The 27,067-nt window shown below is 45.9% G+C and overlaps 1 protein-coding gene across 1 annotated transcript; it reads right to left on the reverse strand.

The window, feature by feature from the left end:
* Window positions 1–2,114: 2,114 nt before the first annotated feature.
* On the reverse strand, window positions 2,115–26,498 carry RAB11A (RAB11A, member RAS oncogene family). The gene is made up of 5 exons (XM_005305370.5): window positions 26,319–26,498; window positions 15,857–16,052; window positions 14,310–14,503; window positions 11,168–11,248; window positions 2,115–3,728 (listed from the first exon to the last, which is right to left on the reverse strand). The coding sequence occupies exons 1-5, from the start codon at window positions 26,356–26,358 to the stop codon at window positions 3,589–3,591; spliced, it is 651 nt and encodes a 216-aa protein (XP_005305427.1). The 5' UTR covers window positions 26,359–26,498; the 3' UTR covers window positions 2,115–3,588.
* Between the last annotated feature and the right edge of the window lie 569 nt (window positions 26,499–27,067).

A 27,067-nucleotide genomic window follows, 5' to 3' on the forward strand; every position in this document is an offset into this window, starting at 1 on the left:
CCATGTGGTGTCAGGGCCTAGTCTATTGTATGTATTAATGCTAATCAGTAAATTACAAGCTAAATTGTGCAGCAGAAGCAGCTACAGAATTAAGCTCTCTCCACGGCCGTGTAGTGAACTGCTAAAGTGAGACTTTCAATATTTGTAATTCAAATGTCCAAAAAATCTTGTTAACCAAAGCCACATACACAATCCTCTTATTTGCCACTCACTAAGCTATTCAGCTCTGGAAATTCATCAGGTTTAAACAGCTAGATGTAAGTGATTGTAATAAGGTGCTATAGACAATAATTCTGCACCTTTTACCACAAATACAAGGTGGAAACTACTGATGCTTGCAATATGGGTTTATAATTGCTAAGATTTGGGCTTTCAAAAAAACTGTGTGTAAGTAAAGGCTTCTGCTAGATAAACCCCATTTCATAATTTAATGAAAAACTTGTGGGGCCTCTAAAGTTATGCTGGTGCCCAAGCACTATATAGTATAATGAAAAGTCACCTCTGTGAGAAGAGAAGATTCAATGTCACGTACACTGCTGAGAGCTTAATCTGTAATGGAAGGGCAGTAAGGCCCCTGCTGGGTCATTTGTTCAGTAGCAGCTCAGAAGGCACCGTTACACCTAGTGAATACTTAAAGCGACTTTAAGCACCTTTTTTATTCCTTGGGGGTTTTCCCAGCTGAGTAACAGGCAAGACCAACCCTGCTTACAGGGGGAGGGTGGATGCGATCAGAGCTTAATCTGGTGCTACATATTTGGACAAAACATACTGCAGAGACAGGAACTACCAGCAAAGGCTAAGAACTCACCTCAGTAGTAGCAAAGCAAGCAGCGCTGGCTTTGTTATATTTGAAATGTGCATATTTATCCTTTAGTAAGATTTTTCTTTGCAGAGTATTTCATGAAATTTAATTTATAATTCCATCTTGCAGCAGTCCATGAGAGGTACAGAATCTAGGGTTTTTTTTCCCCTGCAAGGGATTCCTGTGTAAGATTTAATGTTTTTAAATCTTGCCCAGATAGTTACAGTTCTCCTACCTTTTTTGCACCAATAATGCAGCAAGCACAAGGCAATTTTGGAGTCACCCTCCATGCTAAGAGAGGCCAAGTGGGGAGACAAGCTGGGCAGGTTTCAGTGAGAATTTCTGCACTTTGGTGGGTTTCATTTTTTTCTGGCATCAGCAAGGAAAGGATATGTTTTACATAAGGTATGTTAAGCAACATAGAAGGCTTATGTCAACCTGACGTTAAGCATTAGCATGGCTATCTATTTCGTGAGGTGAATTATTTGTTGAGCTGGACAGTCACAACATGACAAAAGTTTGAGGGGAAAGCAAAAAGGCTTCCAGTGTTTGCAGTTTGTCATTGTCCATGTAACGAATCAAGTCTTGTAAGCAATACGATGAGACTACTCTAGTGGTCACAACCATTGGCAGAGCCTCCGTGTTATTTCTCATCAGAAACCCTATCAGTCACTGGCTCAGTGCTGACTCAGAAGGGTGAGTGCCACCTGTTGGATCACCAGTAGTACTGCCTGCCACACTGTTTTCCTTGGAAGTCTCCCATCTGTATTGGCCCAGCATGAGACTGCTTAGAACAGCGGTCAGCGTCCCTAACACTGGCAAAGGTAACACCTTATCCAGTTCTAGTGCTCCAAGAGTAACTTTGGCAGGAAGGAACTGAAAGAATTGAAGAAAGAAAGAGTTGGCAGGGTGTTGCATTTGATCTCCAATACTATTGCTAATTTTCTTGGCTACATGATCATTAATTTGAAAGAAAGCTTGCAGAAGCTATTTACAAGTGAAAATGACAAGGCATGGAGTGCAGCTGAGGGCACAAAAATGTCTTGGAGCTGCCAATCTCTGGTGAATGTGTATGTCACTGAAACAGACGACTGTGGGCCTGGATTCAAAATACTTCAAGCGCAGGTGAGATAAATTGAGCAGCATTGTCCCTTCCTTGTCAATTGCTTTAGGTGTACTCCAGATGTACCCTTGGAAATTCTTCCATTACAATGCACAGCCTTAGTTGCATACATAACATGTACCCTGAAAGACAACCCATCATTTTGCCAAGACAAACTCCAGTTCCCAAAAAAATACCCATGACACTATATGGAATAGTCCCCTGTAAATCTTTATTATCATGAATGACTGTATTTTAAATCAATATTTAAAAAAAGAAGAATCAAGTTACAGAACGTGCATAAAATACAAAGTAATTTACAAACAGATCCAATAGCATCTTCAGAACTGATACACGAACAGGAGAAATGGATTAAAAAAAATAAAAATGACTGACTACAGCAATGCCTTCCGTGTGCCTTACACATCATGAGCACCGCAAGACAGAAAGGTTGGCTAATAAATGCAGCAATTTGTGCATGCCCACATACAGATGTTCCAGGTTGATTGTATCAGTGTCTGAGGAATGTCTCTCCTCCCACCCACGCCGCTCCAATACTTTTTCATAGCTTTTTAAGTACTGTAGGAGTTTAAGTGCCAATAACTCAAACCATTTACTGGACAGTTCGGAGATGAGAGAGTATTATGCAGTACTTTCAAAAGTCTAGTGACAGAAGGCACAGTTCACAACCTTATCGCTCAGTCTATTGCAACTGCTGACTGACTTGTACTGAAATCAGTCTATTAGACTTTAATCATCATGGAAGTTGGTGACCCCCAGCATTAAGCATTTGCAAATATAAATAAACTATAGGTACATGACACAATCTCCCTCAAGTTTTCTACTCATTTGTGGAAAGGAAGAACTTTCTCATCCTCTGATACTGCCTGTACCATGGAGTGCAATTCCTGGGCAACACAAAGTGCTGCAAGTTCCAATATTAGAGAGAAAAGTGAATCCGTTACTTAACTCATGTTGCTTTGTCTTATTTCAGAAGAGGCACCTTGAATGAGCTCCCACCACTATCTCCCATTTCAGCCTCCCAGCAGCACTTCCTCCCTCCCATGATGACCTCATTTGCACAGTAATTAGAACTCAAGAGCACCATTGCACATAATGAAGTCTGCAGCTTTGATGCAAAACAAGAATCGTTTTTGCCATAATATTTACTAATAAAAATCCACATACCTTGACCACCTCAAGATGTAACCGAAACATTTAGCTTTACTGTAAAATTGCATTTAAGAGCAATGGGTGTTTCATAAGCAATTTTTGGATGCAAGACATAACAGCTGGAGTGGAGAAAGATGATCTAGTTTAAATAGCCCAGAGATATTCACTAACATTGACAGTAATGTTTTGGGAAGGTCAGAATTAACATTTCTGAGCTGGATTACAAAATGACATTCTAGTAACCCACCTAGTAGTCATCATGTTGGAAAGTAATCAGAACTCCAAACAATTTATTAAACCAAGACTGGCGAGTCAGAGTTGTGAAAATGCTGCAGCCATTTGGAAGCAATAATGATTTTAACACTAAAATCAAAGTGTTAAGACGTGAAAAAGATCAGAAGGAATAATAAGAGGAAGTAATTGAACACAAAGAAGTAACCACAAGAATTACAAATATATTTAAATCTTGGACCTGGGGAATATACACAGCCTTTTAGGAAAGAAGAAACAATTATATATTCTGACAGCACTGCATCTTTGGTTTGTTTTCAGTGGTTGGTGGGACATGGATGGGAACCACATTGTTGCTTGGAGACATATCATTTTCACGTCTGTCTGACATTTGCTTTTGAGAAACAATACGATAGATCTCTGCAAAACGAGAACAGAAACCAGTTACTATGCACATATTTTCAATCACAGCAACACCAATAAGTTACCCAAGTTTAGCATCTTCTGGACTTTATATATAAACCAGCAAAGTTTGTCAATACTTGGTAACAAAATGAGAAGCACAGCTGTGTAGGTTACATCATCTAGGTATCTTCACAATCAGTTCAACTGTACCACCACATTTCCACTATCCTGTGACCAAGGCTCATTTGCTTTTTACAGGACTACTTATAGCTCCCTACACCTTTGCTTGTATTGTTACTTCCCTTGAAGAGAGCTATTTTGCCGCCAGAACTTGCAAGCAAGAGAATTAGGCTATGGGAGACTGAAATGCCCATGCTAGTTTTTAAGAGCTGTATATGGCTTTTGCTCCTGATGATCATAAGGCTGTGGATACATCTGCAGATGCTAGCATGGCTGAATGGAGCTGGATGGCTGCTACATTCCCACCTTTTGGGGAGGCCTCAGAGAGGCAGTTGCTCCTCCGCTCCAAAAGACCCTCAGGCCTATCTTATGTCTGATCTATTTGCTGTTGGGAGAAGCAGTCTTAGATTGTAAAAAAATTATTTTGAGGTGACCGGAGTATGGGACAGGCCTTGTTTATGTTTAGATCCAGGACACACAACCTGGGGAGAGTTACAGAAAGTACCCCATGTCTGAACAGCAAAGCTCTGACTTTAAATCTACAGACAAAATTTGGACTCCAAACTAAAAGAAAATAAAGCTTGAAATGGAAAACTCAGCTCAAATTCTTGTTCCATTCCTAGTGCCTCAGAGGTGCAGCACATACTTGGATTTGAAGCTTCACCTCAAAATGTCCTGCAGTTAGTGAGTGCAAAGCAGACCATGGGCATTAAGCATTTCTGCAGCTGTTGTGAGTGCATCTCAAATGCTCAAAGAGAAAGAAAGGACAGTATAACCGCACTGGCTTTAGCAAGGAAACTTACTACTTGCCTCAAAATGGAGGAGTAAATGAGAGAATCTCTTGCAAATTCTTATTCAAAACTACAGTCCCTTTCCAAGCTTTTCTTAGGTAAGTGGACAAGTTTTTTTGAGATCAGTCCAAAGCTACCCTGATTTCAAACTAGAGTGAAGTATGCCAATTGGTACTGCCTCACCCTCTGCTACAGCCAGGGGAACTGTTCTTCTGGGGAGGGGGTGAAAATAAATGAACTCCACCACCCAGCAGTTTGCTGCTCCACACTACGCAGTACACCAAGAGTTCCGAGGGCTGGAGCACGAGACATTTGCACTTTACTCTTCTAGGGCAGAACGAGGAAAAAGCATAGCTCAGCAAATATCCCTCGCTGCACAAAAATCTGTGATCCGAGTTCTCGGAGTGTCCCAGTCAGTTATCGGTACAATAACAATTGCCTGACTGGCACCTTATTTAACCCCAAACCAAGAAATATTTCCTCCACTAGAGAGTAGCATTTGTTCAGAATGTGAGCAATAAACTGCTTAGAAGTGAACAGCCGGACATTTCAACACAAGCAAATTGAGCAAACGTGCAGATAAGTCTAACATTTGCTGCTAAGGGCTGAATACACACAGCTCTGTGTCTGCTTCTGTAGCTAATAGGAAGTGTGCTAGAAAGAGGTCTTCCAGCAAATGGGACTGGGATAAAGGTGCAGGGAAAGGGCAGCGTTTTGAACAAGTTGTGAACAAAATTAAACCCCAGCAAATGCAGTCACCCAGGGACCGAACAGGCAAGTCAGACCTGAAGTTCTCCTGCAGGACAGGCAGCACAAGTGCATACAGCATCTGAATGCTGAGTAGCAGGGCAAACGGACAAAATCACATGAGCCCAGCGTACAAGGCTTGTTGATAATACAAAGAAAATACCACTATCTGCCAGTGGCACCTTCGTTCAGAGAAGAGCAGCAAGTTGGGGATTCAGAACCACCACATCCCACCTCTCATTAAATACAAGAGGAAGAACCTGTTAGGATGATCTCAGTTTGACACAGTTGGCTACACACGTGAATTGCTGATCTAAGCAAACCCAGCAGTTGCCACACTGAAAGGAAGAGGGTTTCTGGTTTCAGAATTACTACAGTTTTCAGTCAGGTCTTTCCAAAGCAGCCTGAAATAGCATTAATGGTCTCTTGTGCATAGGAGCAAATTCAGGTTGTAAATGGGGTGAACTTCAATGAAACACACATATTCCTCCAACAGGTCTCCAGCACTTAAGTCCCCAGGATTGCGGAGATAGCAATTCTAAGGGCCCACGCTCTGAGTTTATGCATCATATAAAGTCTGTTCTACAAGCCAAAAACCCACACACATCACCTCCCATGGAACACTTGAAAATTCTTCTTTAGATAACACATGCAGCTCATCATGTATCAGGGCATTTCACCCTGAAGTACTGCTGGGTGGGGTGGAATCGGAGCTCCCCAGGCATCAAGATTTTCAGGCCAAGTTTTACCATCACACGGCTCCTACTGATGTCAGTAGAGTTTCCTGTGCATGTCCAAGGGCAGAATCTGACCTATTACTATTTAAGAACAAGTGAATGCTGCTGCCTTTACAGTTATAACTCACCAGCAGCACTTCACCAGTGGATAACCTCTGCCGACACCAGGCTTGAAAACAGTATTTTCATGAAGAAGCATTACTGAGCACACACTCCAGTGCATTAGCACTAACAGTCCTGTAACATCAGACATCACACCCGTCCTGTTCCACAGCTGCGAGCAAAGATTTGCAACTTACAAAAGAGAGGCTTCTGTTTTCACATCCCCATATCCTACAGGCTTCAAGCTCCCTCACCACCACGACCCAGAATTGGATGGCATTTCACAGACTGATGCACTGTTGATTCCTCCTTTGGGTGCTGAAATTTACCCTGGTCTGACATGTGATATCTATAGCCTGCCTGCCGCATGGTATCATCCTGTGGGCATCAGCAGCAGAGGCTCTGAGGCCTGCACGAAGATTATCAACATCTCCAGGCCTATGCTACACAACTAGCCAGTCCCTAAGGATTGCACGCTAATGAAGACATGCAGGAGGAGAGAGATTACTAGTTCACACTCCATTCAGTAACAAAATCCAAGTCCCGATCAAGTGCTCGGTCAGTAGCACGGGTCACTGTAATTGGCAATCTCTGCTCAGAAAAGGCCTTGCACTGCAACAGGGCTGGGAAAGTGACATGGCTCTAGGAGGAACCTTGCACAGGGCCTGCTTACGTCACTGCAATGTTGCCCTCATTCTTAGGCGTACCAAGCTCTTTAACGGGAAAATCCCCAGGTTGTTGTCATTGGTGGGAACCCCCCATAGAGGTAACATTACAAATCACTACGTGAGAAGGCAGCCCCAGAGGAAGGGCAGAGCAGCAAGAAAGAGGCTGATGGGGGTGGGGGAGGGCAGAAGAGGAGGAGACAGCACGTCACACACTTGAGACCGGATTCCCATTTACACTAAGGCCACTGTCCCTTGCTCTGGCCATGCAGAGGATTTGACAGTGGCTGTAGTTATAACAAATACTCACTGTAAGGCCCCCATGCATTGCCAGAGCAGTGTGCAGTGGTGCCCGTGGGAATCGGGCCCTGGAGGGCTAAATGTTGCCGTGTTAACAAGGCCATTTGGATCATCTGCAAGGACAGACATTGCCCGATTTGATAACAGTCCAGAACCTGTACTCCTGAGCAGCTGAACCCTGCACCAAGCTGGGCGCTCACTGGGTCTGAGCTTCTACTCCAGCTCCACCTTGTCACAAGCAGCCAGGCTACGAAAGGGCATTCTGCCCCCCTCCACCTGCAATCAGGGTGGAGTACGTGCACAAGCGTAAGCTGTCATAACACCAGAGGACCCATCCTTCCCATACCCACGAACCCTAACATTTAAAGCTGCTTTTTAAAAAAAAGGAAAGGCCGTGACTGACACTGTTCTTAGCGGGTGCTGGAGAACCCTGAAGTTGGCCTCGCTGGTCCTACACATTGCAGAGAAATGGCTCTAGCTGTAACTAACACCAGTTCAGCTGCCGTGCAGTGCGCAGCGTTGGGAGCCCTACTACAGGCTGGCTGCCAGTGCTCTGAAACACCACGTCAGACCGGCTCTGTGCAGGGTTGCATAAGCAACTAGATGTGGAAAACAGCAGCCGTAGCCTGTTTACAATGCGGTTCCAGCCCTGCTAACGCTGGGGGACGTGACGGAGCAGTCAGAGTCTCTACTTCTGTGTGTCACATTGGTTATTAGCCTGTCGGGTTTTAGGTTTATTATGGCTCCGATCTGATTTGCTTTGTAGAAGAATAAGAAATGCTTCACCCTCAACACCCTATTCGTAGAGGTGTCAGGGACATAACTCTTTGCCAAGAGTAAATTGTGCAGAGCAAGTAGGGGCTGGGTAGCACCAACCAATTTGAATTTCACACTTGAAGTAACCCCCCATAATCATTAGTAGGTTTTGGCTGGAAAGAGCCAGCTATGACAAGTGTTATCAAGAAGTTTACCGGGAGAACATTCATCCTTCACACGCCAGCTGAAGTGCGGATGGAGGCAACCTGCTGCTAATATATTTACTTCATTTTATCTCCCTGACACAGGAGCTCAACTAGAACAAGCCACATGCTCTCTAATCAGTAGAAGTGTTTCCTCAAACACGATCCAACTCCCCCTGAACAGGAACACCATCTGCATGCCCGACAATTCTTTATCTAAAATACTGTCACCACAACACACAGGGAACATCTACATTTGTTGAGCAGCAACCAAACCTTCCAGAAGCCAGTGAGGGCAGGATTTGATTCACTTATTCTCAGATTACAAAATGCACCTCGTGAAGGAAAATTAAGCATGGGAAATAGAACATCCACTAATTATAATCCAAAACAACTTCTGGAATAAAAGATGCTGATAAGGGCATGTAAGACAAGGTAGTATAGGCTGCTTTGAAAACAGCCTTCATTCATCTAGCTATTCCCCAAGAGGTACATTGCTTCCCCATGGCATTAGCAGAATATTCGTCTGATTGTGTAGCTAAGACAGCAGCCTGGTGCAAACAACAAACGCCTTTATGGAACAGTACGGTGCAGCAATAAACTAGGGGCCATTTGATGATGAGTTATACAGAATTTGACTGCTTTGGAAGAAACCAACTTACACAGCATTCTATCTGCTGGATTTCCAGATTTCTGTTTCCTTTACACTGCCAGAGCTGAACTAATAAGCTAAATACTAACACTGTGTCAAGGGTCTTTACCCCTACCAGTCAAGATGGGGCAGGCAGTGTAGCTGAAGAGAAGCTATTCAGTTTGAAGTGTAGAACACATCCATAAATACACACTGCACACTCAGACATACATTCTGATCACATGCTGAAATGTACATGACCCTGAGAGATGGCGAAGGTATTTGGTTGCTGGGACTTGGTGGAGGGCAGTTGGAGAGACTGCTTCTCCCAAAACACTTGTTCAAAATTGGCATGCCTCAGGCTGAACCTTGCAGACTGCCTGAAATGAAAATGAATGGAATTCCAACAAGCTTGCTCGCACCTGTCTAATGCTGTCTACCTATTACACGTCAACCACTCCCCTGCCCCACACCCAGAAATAGCATCGATAGATATTCAGCAGAGCGATATGCAGGTTGATAATGCTCCTTGTGTTGTCCAGTTTTATGAAGTTTACTCTTTCAGCCTTAATTTTAGTATTCATAGCAATCACCACTGACTGATCTGAAGTTTTTAAAAAAGGAGCCACGAACAGTGATTAGAGCAGAAACTGGGAATCAGGACTCCTGCATGCTAATCCCAGCTCTACATGGACCTGAGCAAGTCAATTAACCTCCTTGGGCCTCTGATCACCTGTCTGTAAAATGGGTACACTTATGTACTATACAGGGATGCTGAGGGATTTGGGGTTTAAAAAAGCATTTCAGGAGCCTCCAAGAAACATTAAAAATGTAATTTCAATTGCAGTAATAATTAAGTCTTCTATTAAACAGGAAATTCATGAAGAGGAGAATCTGTCTCAAACATGTAGCATTCTTAAAAAATCCTGACTTTGGGTACTTCCCTAGTTTAAACAAATACCTGTCTGTTCTTGGCAAAACATGCAAACTACCTCGGAGTCAGCAAGGACTGCTTCATTGTTGCTACAACAGATGTAAACTCAGACAAGATCAATTGCTATAAGTAATTGTCCTGCCTCAAAGTGATCTCCAAGGTAATTCATGAATATTGAATGATTGGTGCAAGTTATCTCCTCTTACATTTTCACATTCTAATATAGCTGCTGACAGTCTGGTCCTCTTCAGTGCATTTTAAAGACACAAAGTATTAAATTCTCTGGCCTATACATGGGCATTTTCCAGGTAAGAACACATTCAAACAGACTAGTGCCTGCTACCACAGGAATGGACCGTGGGCGGGTGCTGAACAGTACAGAGACAGGTATAATTTAGAAGTAGGACTGCACTCCTACCAGGGCAGGGCAGCCAGCCAGGCACAGGATAGATGCAAAGGTATATGGGCTAGACCAGTGGTTCTCAAAGTTCTGTACTGGTGACCCCTTTCACATAGCAAGCCTCTGAGTGCGACCCCCCCACCTTCATAAATTAAAACCACTTGTTTATATATTTAACACCATTATGCATGCCAGAGACAAAGCAGGGTTTGGGGTGGAGACTGATAGCTTGTGACCCCCCCATGCAATAACCTCATGACCCCCTGGGGGGTCCCGACCCATTTGAGAACCCCTGGGCTAGACTCACTGCTGAATACAGTTGCAGGGGCACCACAGAGGAGCTGGTTGCAGCTCTCTGATGCTGTGGTTGGTTCTACTCCAGTCCTGGTCTTGTGTAGACTCTAGCAGTTTAAAGGGCCCTCTGGGCTGTTCTAATTTGCACTGGCTGGCTATAGCCAGGAAGGAGCAATCAACTAGGGAACTGTCGGAATTCGACATGCTGCAGGCAGCCATGGCTTCTCTTGCCCTACTAGGGCATGGAGTGCAGGAGGTGGGGTTCAAGCTGGCTATGCCTGCTGGGAACTCCAGATGTGGCCAGTTTCCAACCACTATGTACTGCTTGTGCAGAGTAGAGGACATCTCATGTACTTGCATGGCCCCAGCACCGTACTATCTGAGTGCCTCACAATCTTTAAGGTATTTATCCTCACAACCCTCATGGGAGGTAGGGTAGTGCTGCTCTCTCCGTTGTTTACAGATAGGGAGTTGTGGCGCAGAGAGGTTAAGCGACTTGCCCAAGATCACACAGGAAGTCTGTGACGGAGCAGCAAATTGAACCCGGATCTCCCAAGTCCTAGGCTAGTGCTGTAACCAGCAGGCTAGAGAATCTGGCCCGTGGTCTCTAAATCTAGGGGAAATCGCATGTTTAAATGGCAAAGCTGCACACAATCTGCAGTTCCTCCCCTGAGCAGCGCACACACAGACCGCACAAAGCACTACAAGGCTCACCTGTCAGAATAGTCTGGAAAGCAGCTTCCACATTCGTAGAGTCTAAAGCAGATGTCTCAATAAATGACAAGCCATTCTTTTCTGTGTGGGCAGAGAGATCGTAAATTACAGTGCAGGCATCGCACAAGTGATTCCCATCAAGCAGTCCTCCTGTGCCAGAGACTGGATTTATTGCAGTTCATGTTGAAAACCTTGTGTACCTATATAAGTGTAGTTACAAACAAATGTTCTCTCTTCTAAAGGGGACAAGGAGAACAGTGCTGTAATGGGGGTAGTCTGTCCCCATAAGGGGAGTAGAGCCTAGGGGGTCAGCCAAGCCTTGTTCTGTAGCATGGCCCTGCTGAGAGGTTTGGGGAGTTCTGAGGTACTCAAGGGATTAAGAAAATGGCAGAGGCAGCTATGGGGGGAGAGGAAGTGGTCATGGGGAGAATACTTTGTGTTTGTGGGAAATGTGTGCTACTGTTCCTTTAAGGGTCCAGAGCCAGGAGCCTTGTAAAGAGGGCGGGGCAAGGCTCCCTGCTCTTCCAACCAACCAGGACTAGCTCTGGGAAAGAGGGCTGTATATATTCTGCCTCTTCTCTGAAAGCAGCGAGCCACTACCAGGAGAAGGTTACTACCCAGGAAGCTCTCCAAACCCAGGGAGAAAAGCACTCAGGTAAGAAGGGCCAGCTGGGGAGGAGCTAGTTAGAGGCCACAGCTATCCTGAATTAATGAGCACAGCCCTCCTTGTTGGGCTGTGGGCTTCTGTACCAAGGAGGAGGCTGGGGGACCCCTGCACCTAAAGGGAAGCTCTCTTTATTAAACTAAATAAATTAGACCCTAAAAGTGGGGAATATTGTTTAAAGACTCTGGATGAAGGTGGTTTATTTCTGAACTCCAGAAGAGGTAGCTGAGGGAACCAGGCCTGCAGGGCCTCCCCATACCATGAGGGGACACTAGGATGGCCACCTGCCATGAATGCCCAGTGCCAGTAACAACACACTCACATGCTGCATGTTTTAGGCACCAGTCTACCCCAGTATGTGCTAGTGAGACTTTATAGCAGTGGTTCTCAACCAGGGGTATGTGTACCGCTGGGGGACTTAGATGTCTTCCAAGGGGTACATCAACTCATCTAGATATTTGCCTAGCTTTACAACAGGCTACATAAAAAGCACTAGCGAAGTCTGTACAAACTAACATTTCAGAAACCATGATTTGTTCATATTGCTCTGTATACTCCACACTGAAAAGTAAGTACAATATTGATATTCCAATTGGTTTTTTTTTTATAATTATATGGTAGAAAATGAGTCAGCACTTTTCAGTAATAGTGAACTGAGACGCTTTTGTTTTTGTCTGATTTTGTAAGTTTAAGTGAGGTGAAACTTGGGTTTACACAACAAATCAGACTCTTGAAAGGGCTGCAGCAGTCTGGAGAGGTTGAGAAACACTGCTTTATAGTACTTCCACACAGTGGGGGGGCGAGGGGGGCTTCTAGGGTTATTCCTCAGCTAGTGCCATATCTCCGCCCTGCCACAGCAATTCTATGATGTAACTTCTTGAACGAGGTAGTGCTGCTTCTGCAGGGTTAAGGTTAGGGTGTTGTTCCAGTGTCCTGTAAAGGAGAGCTTGGTATCCAAACTTTACCCCTCTCCCCCCAAGCTATTCTAGAACCTCACTTCATTGTCACCAGAGCACTGAGGTGTGAGTCGCCTCAGGCAAGGAGTGATAACTCAGAGTGCAGGAAGGGGCAAGGAGTCTGTTTTAGTTCTTTTAAGTTTGACTTCCATGTTGTGGTTTCTTCCATTCTCTCAACCTCAAGTTTGGATGTTAAGTGTTACATGAAAGAGGGAAACCCTCCTGCAAGCATCTCAAAGCTGTCCCCTGTGTCAGAGGGGAATGATCCTCAGGGATTTTGAGTCCAAAAATGCAGTTTCTGGTGTCATCCTACTTGCATGCAAACATCCTCACTTAGCCTGTGAGGCAAGCTGTGTGCAAGCACCTGCATAAATCAGTGACTAACTATTATTCATGCAGGGAACCCAAATCCATGTTCCAGTACAAAAGAAAGAAACTTGGCCTGAAACTTGTTATTTATGAAGGTGACAATGACTGACCCAGGCAGGTGACCCCAGAATTTAATTGCACATTACTGACATGATCACAATGGTCCCTTCTGGCCTTAAAGTCAATGAGTCTGAGACAAAAGCTCTCATTTGATGAAAAGGCCTTACCAGTTGAGTTTGATACCTGCTGGGGGTGCTCAAAACCAAGTTGAACAGTCTCATGTCTCTTGGCCTCTCAGAGTTGGTAAGACAACTCCCACCTGTTCATGCTCTGTGTATGTGTGTGTGTATATATATCTCCTCAATATATGTTCCATTCTATATGCATCCGAAGAAGTGGGCTGTAGCCCACGAAAGCTTATGCTCTAATAAATGTGTTAGTCTCTAAGGTGCCACAAGTACTCCTGTTCTTTTTGCGGATACAGACTAATACTGAAACCAGTCATGTCTGTATATTTGCTGCCTTCACTGCTGTGTCTACAGTTGTAAACGCTAAATAACGCATGGGCGGTGGGTATCATAGGCTGGGGGAGGCTGTGCACCCCCCAAACAGCCAGGCGTGGCCCTGCCCCTACCCTATCCTGCTTCCTGCTCAGCAGCGCGCACCCTCCTGGCACCAGGGCTGGGGACGCTAGCCTGAGGTGGAGGCCAGCAGCTGTGTGTGGGGGGAGCGGAAAGGGAGAGGCCTTGGGCAGAAGGGGCGGGGCTGGGGGCTAGCCTCACCCAGCCGGCGGGTCACGTGCCGCCGATGAAATAAAGGCGGGTCAGAGGGATTGGCAGTGCTACTACCCAAGAGACTTAGGGTCTTAGCATCCCTGAGAGTGTTGGAGCTCAGGAACGCATGAGATGCTGCACCTGGGTTTAAATGGATATTGTCACAGCCCAAATGCCTCTGGCTGATCCAAGGAATGGCATCAGGATTGGTGCCATTAGACTGCTTGCCGAGAGCAAAGCACTGATGTCTATGGGAAAGTGTGTTAACAGTGGGCTGAGAGGGCAAGTAACAATTCACTCCTTTGTTCTTTAAAAGCCTGTCTGGATTTCCAATCCCCAGAGAGGGGTTACCATCAACAAACTACATTTAATCCACTAACCTGCAAAAGCTCTGGCCTCATCTGTAGGGACTGCACGCAGGTGACGCAAATCACTCTTATTACCCACCAGCATAATGACGATGTTACTGTCAGCGTGGTCTCTCAGTTCTTTCAACCATCGCTCCACGTTTTCATAGGTAAGGTGCTTGGCAATATCATAAACCAACAAAGCCCCAACAGCCCCACGGTAGTACCTGTGGGCAGACATGTATTCTTCAATCAGCAACGAACAACATGATTCGAACAGTCTTCCTCTGTGCCGTAACAGAAGGTGAACCAAATCTCACTGACTGTGCTATTTGACAATCCATTCTTAGAATAAGCAGACCCAATTCCATTTTGTTGTCATTTACCTTACACTTTAAGCCAGACAGTTAATCCAATTAGCTAAGGCTGCTGCATGGGGACTAGTGGTGTCCACTACAGCATTATTAGGGTTTCTGCTTTTACAATAAAACTGATAAAACCTCAAAGTCCAAAAAACTTAAAGGGTTATAAATAGTTTGTAGTTAGCTGGGTCTCCAAGCTCTTTACACAGTGGCAGGGCCGAATTAATGCAGGGGCTTTAGGGGTTGCAGCTAAGGGGGGCCCTGCAGGCCCGATGCAGCCCGTTGCTTCATTTCATCCGGTCCACGGCAAGTCTCCATGCCGTGGGCCGGACACCAGTCCCTGAGCCTCAGCGCCGGGCCCAGAGCTGCGAGTGCTGGCTCGCTGATGTGCCCTTGCAGCCCCTAGGTGAGGGGCCTTCAGGGAATGTCTGTGCACTGCCCCCAGCTGCGGGGGCAGCACCTGTGGGCACGGGCAGCTTGCACCTTGCCGATCAGCCTGGCCCCTCTGCCTAGGGGCAGACATGCCAGCCACTTCAGGGAGCAGAGCACCATGGAGCCAGGGATCCTGCCTTAGCCCTGCTGCGCCACCAACCAGGTGCCGCTCGAGGTAAGCACCTCCTGACCAAAGCCTGCACCCCCTCCCACACCCTAATCCCCTGCCCCAGCCCACTCCAAACCCCAGGACACCCCAAAAAATCTAATAGCCCCAGGCCCACAGGACAGTTAATCTGGCCCTGCACAGTGGGTAAGTAATATTGCTACTTACAGATGGACAGAGAAGCAGACAAGTAAGATGCCTTGGTCAGGGACTGGCTAAAGAACCTGGGGTTTGGTTTAAGACTGCTACTCCAGACTTCCATCCATATATTAGCGACATCGGATGTACTTTATAAGATCCCAAATATCCCATTTCCTCTCACCAATATTAAAATAGCCCCATATACTCAGTGTATCTGAAGGGGGCCTAAATTAATCAAATTCAGAATTTTTAATAGAAATATATAACACTGAAGACAATTTTTACTCCTGAAACCCAATAAGTTTGCCTACAAAATACCATGCTTTTACCAGTCTCCGGTTTAACCACTTTACAGGGAGACGTTTTCAAGCATTCATTACGGCACAAAGGATTCTGAGTTCTAATTTCTCTCAGATTCAGGAGAAAACTGAAACCAAACACTAGTTCCAGTAAAAATATACACTGTGCTTATCACTTACGCTGATGTTATAGCTCGGTATCGTTCCTGTCCTGCTGTGTCCCATATCTGAGCCTTTATTGTCTTGCCATCAACTTGAATGCTTCTTGTTGCAAATTCCACTCCAATAGTGCTTTTGCTTTCCAAGTTAAACTCATTGCGAGTGAATCGAGAAAGGAGGTTACTCTTGCCCACACCAGAGTCTCCAATAAGTACAACTAAAGACAAGACAAAAAAGTGTCGTCAGAATTGCACATCATCCGCAAATATACTCCAAGCAATTGTTATAATTAGCTTTATTCACAGAAACATTTACTTTACACAATGAGATGTGGGCAAAAGAAGGCAGCAAAGCCAAGCCAGCTGTCTTAACTGCTCAAATATTCTCCACGCTTCCAAACAAGTGGAGATACCAAATCCAACACCATTTGAACAGGGTCTTTTTACCATTATTTAATTCAAATCTTAGTCTCCCACAGTGCAGTAAAATACTCCATAGTTATCTAGCTACTTATTATGGTAATGAGCCATATCTGAGCACCTCAGAAGGGCCAACAACGTGAATTTCACATCAAGGCGATCCTTGGAGTAAAGTCAGCTGGAATTTGCCAGTTGTGTTTCTGTAACCAGAGTCCGTGGGCTCTCAACTAGATCTCCTTTGTGTCTTTTGGCAGGAAACCACGAGCTTCCCCAAGGGGAAAGTCAGGGATTCCTAATACCAGGGGAATTCCTGGGATGCAAAAAACCAACATGGTCAATCAGCTTTGTCACCTTCTTGAGCCTGGTAGGGTGCAAGCAAAGCCACAACCCAACACATTCAGCAGTCCTCTGCTGGTAGAATTTGCTTTAGGATGCTGCTTTCCAGTGTAAAAATTAGAGCAGTCCATCATACCAGAGCCGTTTTGGCCTTTGCCCAGCTCCAGAATGAGTGGAGCAGAAAGATATTAGAGCCCCCACCATTTCACCTGCCGATTAAATCCAGCTCATCCAGACCCAGGAACCTGCCCCCTTAGGGCTACACCATGAGCCTCACCCCAGCTATGGTTTGGGGATTCAGCTATGGATACATTTGCAGAAGAAAGGAGACGGACAGCAGGTCCAAAATCCAATTCCTGGAGCAAGTGATGATCTTGTGAGGGTTATTTGGAGCAGGCTGTGCGGCTGAGGTTAAAGATACAGCTTTGGGTATAACCTAAGGGCTCACAACAGTGTGGAGGTGACCCATTCAAACTCTAGCCATGCCATTCCTTTGATTCACAGCAACAATGGACCAGCCGGATGATCCTATGCCCGGACAGCGATAAAACACTGCACTGATAACAGGGAAAACAAACAGGATAAATAAGGGCCTAGAGAAGGAAGGCAGATAGCCTGCCAGCTGGGAGTGAGTCAACGCCAGCAACAGCAAAGGAGAGCCCACAATTGCATGGCAAGTGATTTTGCTGGGCACCTTTTGTTTTTGAAGTCTGCAATATTTGCTCCTAGCACCTCCGATTTAGCATTAAAAATGGAGGTATTCCAGCACAAGTACATTGAGGATGCCTTCTGAAAGAGTCACACTCTTTCAAGGTATAAGAAGAGTGGAATGGTGTAATTAAACACAGCTCAAGTATTAAAAACCAAACCCGGGCTGAGTTCTACGTCTGCAGAGAGACCTGCTGCAGCTTAACACGGCAGCTTTCCCAGTTCCTGTCCACTGCTTCTGAGGCATCTGGGCCTAATTTAAAAAAATTCAAAAAGCAACACTGGTAAGAGGAATTTTCCTTTATTATAAAGGCCATTGTACCAGTGACGCATCTTCTGAACTCCCCCCCCCTTGCCACAAAAAGGAACACATACAGTAGCATCAAGAGCGGCCTTAGAGGGAGTACTTCATGAAAACATCTCTCTGGCTTCCTCTGCCAGCTGACTCAGCAAGAAGTTAGCCATGCTGCAGAAGCCGTACGCAGCACAAAGTCTCCGTTAACCATTTGTTTAGAGATCGGGTAATTTTAGGCTTGTGACATCCGCATTTGATACAGACAGAATCTGGCTTTTAGTCAAGAATGACAGCTCAATGTTGTCAGATTTCAGTTGTCCTCCCATAGCTGATTTTGCTAACACAGGAGATGCAGGATTGGAACAACCCAGGTGCAAGGGACAAGTCTATTTAATTTACTCCTGGGGGAATTCTGCTCCACCGTGCACATGCAGAATTCGCAGATTTCTTTGCTTCCCTGCAGAAAACCGTCTTTCTGACCCAGAAGCAAAGGGAAGCCACACGAGTGGTCACATGCCCCCCCTCACAGTAGCGTGGGCAAGTGGTTGCGGGTGCCCAGAGCAGCCAGCTGAGAGGTAAATCACTGTGGGGAGGCTGGGGGTGCCCTGACTGGTGCCAGGTCAGACCCCCACCCTCCATGCATCCAGACCCCCAGCCGAGCCTCACCCCATGCACCCAGAACTCCCGCACCAAGCCCTACCCAGGGCTGGGGATGTGGTGGCTCCTACCCTGCCACCGGGCTCAGCAGCTATTCCCAGCTGGGCTGGGGGAGGAACACACTTCCACTACGGAGTTGGTCAGATCCCCCCCGCCCCCCACTCCACTTCCTGCCCCATTACTCCTTAGCTGCAGGGGGGAGGAGTCACTATATGGGGGGCTGTCCACCCAGCCCCCCTGCATCTGGATGCCCCCATACCCAGATCCCCCCAGCAACCCCCACCCCTCTGCACCCAGACCTCTCTGCCCCCGCTGAGGCCTAACCAACTGCACCCGGAACCCTCCCAACAAGTCCCTGTGCATCCAGATCCCCACTAAGCTGCCCACACCCCGATTGCCCCACACAAAACCCTCTCACTCCACACCTGGTTTTCCCCCCCACACACACACACACTAAGCCCTTCCACACCTGGATCCTGCTGGGCTGAGCCTGCCTGCCCACACCCAGTGTGCTTGACAGGGATGGGGAGGGCCCCGGGGTGTTTCTGAGGCAGGCCAGCCATTGCACTGGGGCTGGGTCAGGTGCAACATCACTGTTGAGTCCATGTCCTGGGGGGGAGAGGATGCAGGTTGATCTCCCACCTTTGTGCAGCTAGTGGAGCCTCATTTGTTTATTGACAAATAGAATTTGCAGAATTTTTTTTCTTTTTTTGCACAGAATTCCCTCAGGAGTATTAATTGTATCAGTGTCACCTGACAATTTACCATAGGTTTTTCCTTTTGTTGGCAAAACTCAGTAACCAACAGGACAATGCAATTTTTGGAATAAACATGGGAATCTCAAGTAGCAGTAGAGAGGTTTTCACCTCTACATTTGGCACTGGTGCAACCACTGCTGGAATACTGCACCCAGTTCCAGTCCCCACAAATTTGAGAAGGACGTTATAAATTGGAGAGGGGTCAGAAGGGCCATGAGAATTATTAGAAACTAAAAGGTATGTTGAGAGACGGAGGGCTCGTCACACTTACATTTTATAGCGCTCTAACTTGCTGGCTCAGGGGTGTGAGTGCCAGCGCTCAGAGCTGTCCTCTCGTGGAGGTGGATTACCAGGAGCGCATGACCACACTCGCACTTCCCGCGACAGCGCTTTGAAGTTCCTAGTGTAGACGGAGCCTCAGAGCTTAATCTATTTAGCTTAACGAGGTTAAGGGGGTGACTTATTAGTCTACAAGTACCTACATGGGTAACAGATAGTTAATCTAGCAGAGAAAGGTATAACATGATCCAATGACTGGAAGTTGAAGCTAGACAAATTTGGACTGGAAATAAGGTGTACATTTTTAATGGTAAAAGTAACGAACCAGTGGAACACTTTACTAAAGCCATCGCTGACCATTCTAACATCAAGATTAGACTTTTTCCTAGATCTGCTCTAGGAATTATTTTGGGGAAGTTCTATGGCCTGTGTTATACAGGAGGTCAGACTAAACAATCACAATGGTCCCCCTTCTGGCTTTGAAATCTATTAATCTATTCTGGCAAGCTTAGGCCAAGTTTTACAAGGTCAGAAATTGCATACCTGTAGAAGTTATTGGGCGAGGGAACCCTTCAAAGTCCTTTTTACCAAGTTCTATCGCCTATAATCAATCTCCTAGCAGCCAGTTGTTACGCTAGGGATTGAAGAGTTTCCTTGTTTAGGTAGATTTCTGCTTTCCCCAAGTTCCCTATCCCCAGCAGGTTGTGTAGTATGACCCTGCAGCATGGATATCAGCTAGTTTAGCTATCCCTGCTCCCACCATCACCAATGTTTTTGCTATTTTTCCTGAGCATTAAACATGAAAAACTTCAGTCATTCCACAAAACTTGCCGTGGTTCTCTCTCAGCTAGCCTGAGTCCCATGCTGTTGCGGACATGAGTGAACAGTTACTGTGCCAAATTTCAAAAGGAGCTACAGTGATCCAATTAAGTGAAGAAAATATCAGACACTCTTCCCCCATCTCTGTATTTTCTCCACTTAATTGGGCCATTGTAGCTCCCCTTGTACATGGCAGGGGGACTTTGCACAACATCAGCAGACAACTGGGCTCTAAGCCTGACCGAGGCAAAGCAAAGGCAAGATTATTATTCTTTAAAAACTATTAAGAAGCTGTCCATAGCTAACACACACATACTGAAAACTAAATTTGGTAACACTTTAAAATAGTCTCTGCGTCCCTCCACACATACCCACTTCAATTCTGGCATTTTGATACCATCCAATATTCTTGTGAATCCTTAAAAATTAACATTTTCAATCCTTCAGAAGCTTGATCCCATGCTTTCAGATAGAAACACACTGTACTAGCTCCAAAAGTGACAACAGCTACTAAAATTCTGGTCAAAACTGAAGTGTGGGAGAAAAACAAGGATGATCAAAGTGTAATTCAAAGGTCCTAACCATCAGGGCTTGAAAGTAATTATGTATGCAACTTTGGGGTTTCCAGTGGGTTTTATGGCATTTGTTTCAAGGCCTACGGACTTGTCTACACTTAGAGTGCTATAAAATGTAACTTGCTGGCTCAGGGGTGTGAAATCACCCCCCTGCGCACAGCAAGTCTGAGCGCTTTAAAGTGCTCATGTAGACAGGCTCCAAGTGCTGGAAGCGTGCTGGAGGTGGATTACCAGGAGCGCTAGAGAGCTCTCTCGCACTTCAAAGCGCCGCCGCAGAACCGTTCCCACGGCAGCACTTTGAAGTTTCCAGTGTAGACATACCCTACATTTGCCACACAATGGGCATTAGCAGTCACTGATCTAGGATGTAAGCCAGTAAGTCCCATACTCTGGAGCAATCTATAGCTGCACATGGCAATTGGGATCGGAGAAGCATCAAGGTAGGGAGAGCAGATGGGAGAAAAGGTATATTTAAAAAAAGCTACAAGACGACTCGGGCCTACAGAGCATTAAGGCTGGGCATCTGTACCAGCCACAGCCTTCACAGCTGCAGAACGAGGCCCAGAGTGCTTCCATAACCCAGCTTCCCAAGAGCCACTTTCTTACTGAACAGTTCAGCTCATTACTCTTTGCTAGCAAACAAACTGAACACAGTATTTTTAAAAGGTGCCTCGGCAAGTGTTTTCCCAGTTTTCATTGAGACACTTCATTTTTAGTCACCTTGACTGATTGCAAAACATTTCTCCTTTGAGTTCACTCTCCCCTGCCAGGTTGCTGTATCTGATTGTTACTTGTGAATGAAGGTAAAAAATATGGCTATTTGTTTTTAATCCTCAGTATGACCAACGCTCTATGAAAGCCGCATCCAACTGAACAGATCTTTGGGGCGATTTATAGTTAACCACCGAGCAACAGGGAAAATATTATACTTTTGTTAAATCATACTGAAATCTACTGTAATAGCAACTGAACTGTTGATCACCTAAATCTATTTACAGTTTAGGAGACTGCTTTCTTGTGAGTGGCAATTAACAAAATCAAACCAGGCTTAAAACTCTTGCCATGGTCCTTTAAACATGTGACACCACCAAAGCTAGCATGTCCACCATCTAGAACAGCGGTTCCCAAACTTGTTCCGCCACACGGGTCAAGGGTTGTGCTGGCCGCCACTTCCAGCAGCTCCCATTGGCCTGGAGCAGCAAACCGCGGCCACTGGGAGCCGCGATCGGCCAAACCTGTGGATGCAGCAGGTAAACAAACCAACCGGGCCCTCCAGGGGCTTTCCCTGCACAAGCGGCGTCCCAAGTTTGGGAACCACTGATCTAGAAGATCAAAAAAATTAATGAAAGATTCCAATTTCTAATACTGAGCTTCCATCCTATTAAAAGGTAGTCCTTATGTGACTTATGTTTAGCTAGTGCAATTAGTGTTAGCATGACACTAAGCACTTGTACAACACTTTACAATAATAATTCAGCTAAATGTTAGTAGTTTTACTGTTGCTACTGCCATAGCAAGTCCCATATTTTGGTGAACAAAATGAAATGCCTTTAATTGTAGTTTGTTTGGTTTTTTTGGTTATTAGATTCTCTAGAGTTCTGTACAAGTCTAAAACGTATATAAATTCAGCATCTTAGGCTGCATGAAAACCAAACTATTAAGATGAAAACCCATGTTTAGCTTTTGCCTTAAAGCTTAAAAGCAACCATTTTCTCAAGTGTTTCAACTAGCTAGTGAAATTATATTCTCAGACTCCAGTTTAAATATTAATGGTGAACCTATAACTACAAATTTGCATTGTCTAATGTATCACTGATAAAGATTGGGGTGGAATACAACAGCTAACCGCATCATCATAAAGTTTAGGACACATTTACTAGCATTGATGGGTTACTTCTGAAAACACTTGGATTTATTATTTATGCTTTTGTTTCCACCACAGACAGCTGTATCCAATAACAAACCTTTCCTATATTTTGTGACTTTATATCCCTTATACATGTGAGGAACTCTATAAGAGTCTGCAAAGTTACTATACTATCCTTCAAATCTCTCCTTAAAACCCACTTATGCTGTGATGACCAAAAAAACCCCTCTCTATAATGGCTAGGCAGTTGTTAAGCAGTGATAACAGTGAGAGGATAAACATAATGTGTTAATCTTGTGCCCTCCCCCTTTGTCAACCAATTGTCTCATCTTATACTAACACCGGAGGACTCTGGGTTAAGGGACAGTCTGTTCTATGTATCTGTAGTGCATAATGCAACCCAGCTGGAGCCTCTAGGTAATACCATAATACAAATGAATAAATACAAATCCTGTTCTCCACATTCATCAGAGGCAGCAATGAGATTTGCTGTATCACAAGAAAATGCCTTCACTTGTGATGGAGAGAGAGGCCCCAATAGGGTTTGCTAGCATTCTAAATAGCAGTGGCTTTCAGGCGACAGGTTTTTCCATGAACAGAGCAAGTATGAGACAGTAATGAGAGGTCTGAAACCCAGACCAACAGGTTTGTGCAGCTTTAGCAGACCTTCTTTGATTTAGCAATCAAGTTGGAGAAAAATGAGCAAGATGCAATAACTCCTCCTCCTGTCAAGCATATCTAACAGTCAGCTGATTGTCAGTGCAGTCAAGCCCAAATTCAGAAATGGGGAAGCGAGTTTGCTAGCTCACTGAGCTGTAGCTCAACGAAACATCCAGCCAGTTGGACAACTTTTATTTCCATAAATACAGAACCATCATTTTGGTTGGACTAGTACTTACGAACGATTTTTATAGAACTGAAAGATCAGGATGCGCATGAAAGAGTTTCACAGAAGGTGTAATTGACAATGTGCAGCAAAGTCATCTTAAGATTCCTATAACATATCCAATACATAAACTCACAGTGGGCAACAGTTTGCACTGTCTACTCTAAGGAGTGATATGCTGTTTAGATAACAGCCTGGTTCTACAACATGGGTATAAAAATATTGATAAATTCCTATCTAATCCTAAATAGGGTCATAAGAGGGCAGTGGCTGTCACAAGGACTTTTTTTTTCTAAAATAAGAGTAAAAAAAATAAATTAAGTGACTGAAGCTCATAGATCTCATCTGCTTTCTGCAGTGCAGCCTCAGAGTACTCTGGCCATTGCTGTCTTTCAAGCAGTCCAAAGATAGGAACCTGAAGGGCAACACATTGGAGTGGGACAGCCAGAAATGACAAAACCCAACTTTTTGTAAGTCCCACTGAACCATGCTAAAGTCTTGAACAACAGAGTCAGGAGACAGCTAAGTTGCAACAGCTCCTCTGACTTAGTTGTCACTGTAGTGCAGGTTGGCCCATACCCTAGGCGCCAGCATTATCAACACAGATTTGGAGATAAGGTTGTCAGTCTCTGACTCTATAGAACTAATACTGTAGGTCCTATACAAACAGGGGAGGAGGAGTAAGAGCAGGAATAGAAGATATCACCCCTGTTACTTTAAGGTAGGTTGAAGATTGAACTCAATCTCCTCATCCATAAGACCTCCCTTATGCTCACTTTATTTTCTTGCATTTTTCCTTCTTCTGAAGATAAACATGTGTAACATTTGGATTAGAGAAGTAATCAGTTTATATAAATTTAAACTAATGTTGCATTTTTCCATACAAAAGACATCCTTTAATATGTCTAATTTATACAATTTTTGTAGTGCTCGTGATTTAGGATGGTGGTTTAATAATTCAGTGTAAACAGTAGTGTAACCAAGACAGGAGCACCGGATGTGCTTAAATTAATGACCACCAAGATAGTTTTTCTACACGGCAAAAGGGACATGGATTGAAACCTTGCCAGGTAATAATTGCTGTTGTAACCAGATTCCCTGACTTGGTTTTAGTTGTAATATATATTTACCCTGACAGATGTTGTACTTAAGGAAAAGTATGATTAAAAAATGCTTTCCAAATGGAAGAACATACAGAAAAGTTTATTTAAGTTATTGCAATTAAATATAGGGAGAGAAAATCGTTGCATTTTCCCTTTTGAGGTCCATCCTTATTGCTATGACAGTAACATTTCAGAGCTCCTTTGCTATTACAAGGTACAAACTAATATTTTAAATCCAGTGTTCAATACATGCAGATTTCCACTCTAGTATTACAGCATGTAGTTACCTCTGAAATATTTTCAAAATAGGCAATTTAAGTGTTCGCTTTAAAGTTACGAAATACTCAATGTCACCATTTCACTGTGCTTTTGCAGCATGTCTTACTTATGAAGATTTCCAACTGCTGTTCCATTTCATCAGAAAGATAAATGTTAAATGGACCATTTGCTACATTCTGATACATCTTTAACAAAACTCAGTTGAACCAAAATGAGAAGAATCTGCCTAGACCCTGGAAAACAAGGAATTTCTGCCTTAATCTTCCGGGAGCTTTATGAAGTGACAAGACAGGAAGTGAGGTCAGTGGGTGAGAGATAATGGTTACAGTAACCACTGGAGCAGAACTCAAGCACAGTATGAGGCAAGTAATGCAATATTTACTACTGCATGAAACTAATTGTGCTTATGATGCCAATGTCAACCCCCAAAAAGGCATAATTTGCCTTAACAATGCTGTTTAACCTGTAAACTGTAATAGGAAGTGACTTCTACTTTCCCTCTGTGCAACCACTAGTTATTTTATTCAGCACATTGACTGCTCTTTTAGTTCAGGAGCAGAGCAGCACTGCACAAAGATCACAGCCCAGGATGACTTTCACATTAAAACTGCTCCAAGATTTAGTTTTATTTGGTCACTTTTGAGTGGGCTTGTCCAAAGCGACAGCCATCCCCTACAAGGCTAGTATAGCAATACTCACGCCTCCGTATTTAATACCAACACTCTACAAGTGCCGAAAATCTGAAAGGGTTTCTGGAGTTTTATCTTTGATGATCATCATTCGGCCTTCTTTGGGCACTAATAAGAACCTGACAACACAAGGCTCCCTCCCAAACAGATGGCAGGTCTCCATCTTATAGTCTGACTATAATTAGAAACTGAAATGTAAATGTTAAATCACGTGTTACCCTATCAAACCAAGAATAAGCATCTCGGCCAACCATTTCCTCGGCCCCACAACAGAAAACCAAGCTTGAGGTTTACTCAACCCCCAGGGAGAAATCAAAGACACTGAAGTTGCTTTGTGAAGATGACGGAAATGGTTTACAAAAAAAGTTTTTTTTAAAAATAGTGAAGCAACCTCCGGACTACACTTCACAGCATCCCCTCAGTCAAAGGCTGGGGCGCACCAACCAGGACCACCAAGCTGTGGCCCGGGACAAGAGTTGATGGGGGGACGGCTAGGCGAGGGGTCCGATTTCCCCCGGGGCATTGATATGTCAATGCAGGGACCTGGCCCAGAGCCGGGAGCATCTTGCACCGGCACAAGGCTGGCCCGGGAGAGGGGGCTGCTCCCCCCAACCCACCCACGCCTTGGGGGAGGAGAGGCAGGCCCAGAAGGGACGTTCCGGCGGGGAGGCTCCGGGCTGAGCTGTCCCTGCTGCGGACGGTGCTGAGGGTTGCCCGGCCTGGAGGCGATTCCCCACCCCCAGGGCAGCGCCCCCCGCGCAGCCCGGCCCCGGCGGGGTGTGGTCAGAGCTGGCGGCCGGCCCGCCCGCGTACCTTTGAAGAGATAGTCGTACTCGTCGTCGCGGGTGCCCATGGTGCGCGGAGCCAGAGAGCGGGAGCCGCCGCAGGACTGAGGAGCCGAACCCGGGGCCCCTCCTTACGGCCGCTGCGGCACTTCCGCTCTCGGCGCCCCGCCCCCCCACCGGAGAACTGCTTCCGGGGTCACCGCGCCCAGGGAGGAGATCCGGGGGGGCAGCCCTTCCGGGGTCACCGCGCTGACTCCGCCCACCGGCGGGGCGGGGCCGGTCTGCCACCGCCGTCGCCTCCCGCGCTGTACGGATGGCCCCTCACGCCGTGATTCCGACACGGCCCGACAGCGCTGTCCCGCGCCGCGCCTCACGGGGCGATGCGGTGCCCGTGCCTGGGAGCGCCCGACCGGGCCCGCCCCTGGGCGTGGCGATAGGCTGTGGCACCCGGACTCCCCTCCGTCCCCCAGAGAGGGGCGCTCCCCAGCCCTGTACCCCCCCGTAGCCCCGGCTATAGCCCGGCCCTCCAGGCTGCCCCCGGCTAGGCCCGGCCCGCCTGCCCCCCGTCCCCTGGGTCTGTCCGCCGCTCGCCCCCTCCTGCTCCGACCCCCTGGGCCCGGACTGGGCTGCTCCCTTCGGCGCCGGACGGACAGGACCCCGCAGGGCGGTCCCGCCGCAGGCATCACCGGGCGGGGGCAGAGGGCAGTGCCGGAGCAGGGGGTGCTGGGGTCGGGGCAAATACCAAGGGGGTCTCTGGCGCTGGGTCGGAGCCCGCCC

This window comes from Chrysemys picta, chromosome 10, assembly GCF_011386835.1.
Source record: "Chrysemys picta bellii isolate R12L10 chromosome 10, ASM1138683v2, whole genome shotgun sequence".
Taxonomy (NCBI): domain Eukaryota; kingdom Metazoa; phylum Chordata; order Testudines; family Emydidae; genus Chrysemys; species Chrysemys picta.